This window comes from Prosopis cineraria, unplaced genomic scaffold (assembly GCF_029017545.1).
Source record: "Prosopis cineraria cultivar Desert tree isolate PC_DT_omini unplaced genomic scaffold, ASM2901754v1 PC10, whole genome shotgun sequence".
Classification (NCBI taxonomy): Eukaryota; Viridiplantae; Streptophyta; class Magnoliopsida; order Fabales; family Fabaceae; genus Prosopis; species Prosopis cineraria.
In genome coordinates, this window is record NW_026555341.1 from 35090237 (window position 1) to 35095616 (window position 5380).

A 5380-nucleotide genomic window follows, 5' to 3' on the forward strand; every position below is an offset into this window, starting at 1 on the left:
ATAGTCTTCAAGCATTTAAATTGCCCAAAAAATTAATGCATATTTTTTTAAAATTTTTTATTTTTATTTTTAATTTTTAATTATGTAAATGTATTTATTTAGTGTATTTTTTAAAAAATAAATATATATAAATTGGCTAAAATAATGTTCAAACATGTAGTTAAAAAATTTATGAAACAAGAATTTAATATAATAAATTAATTAATATAATTTATGTTTATTTTTCTTTAAATTTCATTAATTTTAACATAAATTTTTTAATTAATCTATTTAAATACTAACATATTTAATTATTTTTAAAATTTGAAAAGAGAGTAGACAATTAGATTATAAGGGCAAATTAATAATTTTAAAAATTTTCATGATTACAAATAAAAAATTAAGTACTTTCAAATCTTTACCAAAATATTCATAACAGTGTTAATGACTAGATTAAAGTGTAAATTTTGAAAATAGAAAAAAAATCTCTATAATTTTAATCAAAACGAAAGGGAAGTCACTATATTACTCTAAATTTGTTTAAGTACTTACTAATTGTCAAGTTATTACATAAAAGGATAGTTTTTACATTTCTTCATCCCATCACTGTTACCATATTAAAAAATTTAATTTCATTTTTATACTTTTATTTAAAGAATTAATAGTAAGGACTTGAAAATTATAATAATTTCTTTTTCGCTACATCGAATTCATTATTTCCATTACTCGTTCAAATCATAGCAGCGTTAGTTCCTAAATTCACAACTCAAAATCTAGGAGACAACATACTCCCCCTTATAGAGATGTACTGCATTTTTTATCAAATCTTATCTTTAAATAAAATAATTACTTTTATTTAAACTTTTCTTTTTTTTTCCTTTTCCAACGAAAAAGCTTCGTACTTTGAATATTTAATTTCAAATTTCAACTGAAAATATAATATATATATATATATATATATTTTATGATAATTTTCGCTGATCAATGATCATGCAAATTATGTGAAATTTAAATACGATGTATCTCATACAAAGATATCAGAACAAAAAGTGAAAAAAAAGAAACTAAAATAGTATTGCAAGCACGCCTTGTCTGATACTCTAATCTATTACTAATATTTCAGATAAAATACCGTATGCGGGCAGAATAAATTGAGAATGAGAGGGCAAAAAAATGTGCAGACCACTTCATGAAAGACAAACGAAAAGGATTTATTCATAAAGCTAAAAGCCAGAGTTTGTAACATCAAACAACTATGAAAGATTGGGTAAAGGCCGATCAAAAGATAACTGACTCCGATTATAAATCGCTCACTTTGAAAGGAATACATCAACACCATTACAATGAATTAGCACTTCTTTTTCCCAGCCGAATATTCAATTCCCACGCCTGGCCTTGGGATCACCAATTGTAAGTGGGTCCAATTCAAACTTCATACTTCGAGGAATAAAAAGAAAGATGGAGATACAATGAATATCGTCCCCAAAAATCCTGCTCAAGGTTCTGAAAGAGCCTCCTGTATTTTTCATCCCCTACTTAATGAAAGTATATATGAAACTAATTATTCTTATCTTATAATTTCTGTCCATGTATGTAATTACACAATCAAGAATATCATTATGTACCATTCTGTTTTAGTGGATATAACACTTTCTCACCATAGTTATCAGCAGTTGAACTGGCGTTATTTCATCTGTGCAGGTTCATCGGCCGGGGCTTATTAGGCTGTGCGTGTGCTATGGCTTTCTCTTGTTCAGTGAGTGCATGGCGGAAATGGCATCTATGGCCGTATGGGCATACAACGCCAGCAAGGACCATCCTGCAGACCTCCGTTTTGTAGCGTGGATGGCGGATGACTGGGCGGAGCTCACCAATACCGTGAGCGAATTGGCACTGATCCTTATAGGGGCATGTTCCCGTCTCCTGCCATTTGTTGCACAGCTCCGTCTTGAACATACCTTGGTTATACACCACCATCTCCAGAGGCTCTTCCTCTTTCTTCCCTCCACGTACATACACCTTTTGCTGTATCATTGGAAGAGATTCAAAATTTAAACAGGGGTAGTTACCAAAGATTATTTCTCAGCAAATACGGAGATAGCAGGAAGCTGATCAGCCCCTTTTTAGTCGCTAGCATATTCAATTTATATCCAATTCACTTATTTACATTAAACTCGAAACGTTGTTATATTCTGGGTCTTCAGCTACATGTAGTAATGTCTTCGTTGGACAAATGAAATGATCTTTAAAGCCTTGATGAACAACCCCTGATTTCTTCTGTTTGTATCATATGCTAATCAAATAACGCGATCGCAAATTTGGCCAGAGACAAGCTAAGCATGTATTATAGGTCCTCATATGTATTTGCAATCACCCCATCTCAAAAGGTTCACATGATATGTTCACAATTAAGTTACTTTTGTTGGGCCACTAATAATTAAACCAAAGGTTAATGAGCAATCCCAAAAAATTGAAGCTTACCTAGTAAGCAAGCAAACAAAATGTCACGTGCATATGAAGAAGGAAAGAATAAACCCCAACAAATATATTTATGAGGCAACAACCAAACTACCCTGTCCGTTGCAGCTACCAGGTAATGACGTAGATAAGCAAGCAATGTTTTCTTCGTTTGAAAGGGTAACAACTAAATACCAAGCAAGCAAATCCGTTCGGTAAATAACGATAAAGCAATAATCACAGGAAGGAGAAGATAATATTATAAAACAAACAGTAAAGTCAAGCATGTTGTTTTCTTACAACGACATCGGTTGGGGTCAAAGATGGGCGTGGCCGAGCAGCGCCCTTGGTGCGACTTCCATTGCTGGAGCCGGTCGAAGCCTGAGCAACCTTCAAGTACCCATTTGATCTCACGGATATGCTCTTGGGCAGCGAGAACCTTTCCACTTCGCCATTGTTCTCAATCACGCTTGTTGGGCTCTCGTTCGAAACCTCTTGATCCTTTGTCCAATTTTCACAGTTCTCCTTCCCATCCCCGAAATTGTCCGCAACACGTAAGCCACGAAACCCATTTATGACGTCAAAGGCTTCTGTAAGACCAGAGGAGCCATCCAATTGATTCTGGACCGAAACCTGAATGAGGAGGCTCAATTGGCTGTTCAGCTCCATGTTCACAGCCCGAAGTTGGCTGTTCTCCTGCCGCAGAGCCTCGACCTCCTTTGAGGTTTCGGCAAGGCGATTTAGGCACATGCTATGGCGGTTCACCATATCTTGATGATTCTGTATGACGCAGGAGTCGTACAGGTGACTCTGAATCGGTGAGTCATTATACTTCATGGGAGAGTTTCCTTCATACGGGTAAGCCGAGAGGTCGCCATTGTCCGTTGCTGAGTAGGACGGCTTGTCAGAAAACAGAGTGGAGTAGATGGCACCATAAATGGCGCCACTCGACTGCACTTGACCAGAAGCAGTAATGTTGGTACCGACTCCGCCATTCGAAGAAGAAGAGCAAGCGTCCTTATTATGCATTTTCGCTATACAAGATTCAACTAGCAACAAAAACAAGAAAATTTCAAAACCGCGAAAACCAATAAATCAATCGAATCTTGAATAACTCTAGCTAAGAACTTGTTCGAATTAAACGCATCAACCATTTCAAAGATCCTTGCTAATTATCAATCTCGGAATTCAAGAAATATCAGATATGAAATGAAATACCTCGAGAAAATCAACTCAGAAAAATTCAGCGAGTAAACGAACAGATTAACGGCGAAAGAGAAAACGACGGAAGCATTACCTTGCCAGTCAAGAAGAGCGAGTGAAGCTGGCACTGTGTTATTTAGAGAGAGAAACGAATATGAGAGAGAGAGGAGTGGGAGCGAGGTTTTATAGCGGACATGGTTAGGAGGGAAAAAGAAAGGAGGGCACGAAGTGTTTGGTGAGAGGGAAACTCTGAGAAAACGAAAAACAAACCGTCCGCAACACACCATCTAACAGAATACAATTCGTATTCGTAGCTCGTTGCAAATTTCGATTGTACTTTTCCGTAATTGCCCCCGCTGAGAAGCATCAAATATCGGTATTCTCACGATCTCGTTCCGGGGTTGTTTAGTAATTTCGTCTCGAATGAAAAATAGCCAATGTGGTGCAGGTGCACTGTATAAAAGACGTCTCCCCCCTGATGAACCGCTGATTTGAATCGGACGGTCCTAGAATCCAAACTGTTGTGGTGGGTCCCAGTGTACTCCATCCATCACCGTACTGCAATTCACTAGAGAGAACGGGTTCTTGTAGTCTCAGGGAGCACATTCTGGGCTCATCTCAGGCACCCTGAAATAACCTGCCCAATATAAACTGTTCAGGTTTAAGTACTTTTTTATTTTTATTTTTTAAATAAAAATGTATAAAATATTAAATAAATATATTAATTATCAATATATACTTATTATATTTAATTAGATCAGTTTAAATTTAATATTATTTTTTTTATAATTTTTGTAAATTAATTATACAGATTTATCTTATATTGTTGGAATTCAAAATTTTTAACTTATTATACTATCATATTCAAAACACTGCTGAGTAAGTTTATATAATCACTTTACAAAAATGTAAAGAATAATATTAAATTTGGATCTACTTTGATTAAACATGAATTATATATTGATAGTTAATAGATTTATTAAATTTTATAACATTTATTATTTTAAAAAATAAGAATATATTTAAATCTAAACTATTTAGATCTTAATAGTCCAAATTATTTTCAGGGTAATAAGCACCCTCATGAGCACTGAATGTGCCTCCTCGGCTTGGTGCCAAGAGGAATAGTCGAATTTCATAACTATCCTAAGGTTTGAAATTAATCTACGGTAATGCCATCACTAGTGCTTCCCTACATTTTAAATTTTTTAAATTTATAGAATCTCAAATGATGGTAAAGCCATTACATATACATATATATATATATAAACAAAATGGTTTTGGCCCCTTTGTGGACATCTATAAAATCTCGATCTCCATCCATTATAATTCGCGTCAGCCATATGATGCAATTATTTTTTTTATTTTTTAAAATTACATTTTATTTAATAAATTTAAATTGTATTCTCTAAATATATGATATCACAACAATAATAAACAATTTTATCATTAAGTGGATTTGACTATATATTTAAAATGTATGATATTGTATTAATATATTTTATATTTATATTTTTTAAAGTTAATTATCAATTTTTATCTTGACATTTTTAATTTTATTTAGAATGGTAGGCATTAATGAATTGACGTTACAATCAAAATTAAACCATCCATCCCCAATTCGTAAAAAGCCTTTCATACTGCTAAGTCACGAGAATATTAACAAATGACAACTATGAGTTTTTTTTTTTTTTTAAGATCTATAAAATATATATAGTTTCGGTGCTTTTACAAATATAAT

General features: G+C 33.6%; 1 protein-coding gene across 1 annotated transcript; it reads right to left on the bottom strand.

The window, feature by feature from the left end:
- Positions 1 to 1169: 1169 nt before the first annotated feature.
- LOC129284362 (zinc finger CCCH domain-containing protein 15-like) lies at positions 1170 to 3850 on the bottom strand. Its single transcript, XM_054919819.1, has 3 exons — positions 3734 to 3850; positions 2737 to 3485; positions 1170 to 2004 (listed from the first exon to the last, which is right to left on the bottom strand). The coding sequence occupies exons 2-3, from the start codon at positions 3463 to 3465 to the stop codon at positions 1669 to 1671; spliced, it is 1065 nt and encodes a 354-aa protein (XP_054775794.1). The 5' UTR covers positions 3466 to 3485; positions 3734 to 3850; the 3' UTR covers positions 1170 to 1668.
- Positions 3851 to 5380: the final 1530 nt, after the last annotated feature.

What these genes read in the sequence shown, in the direction of transcription:
- LOC129284362 (XM_054919819.1), bottom strand. Translation starts at nt 3,465, where the DNA reads ATGCATAATAAGGACGCTTGCTCTTCTTCTTCGAATGGCGGAGTCGGT. An exon ending in TGACCCCAACCGATGTCGTT is followed by an intron (nt 2,005 to 2,736) that starts GTAAGAAAACAA and finishes CCAATGATACAG; the next exon opens with CAAAAGGTGTATGTACGTGG.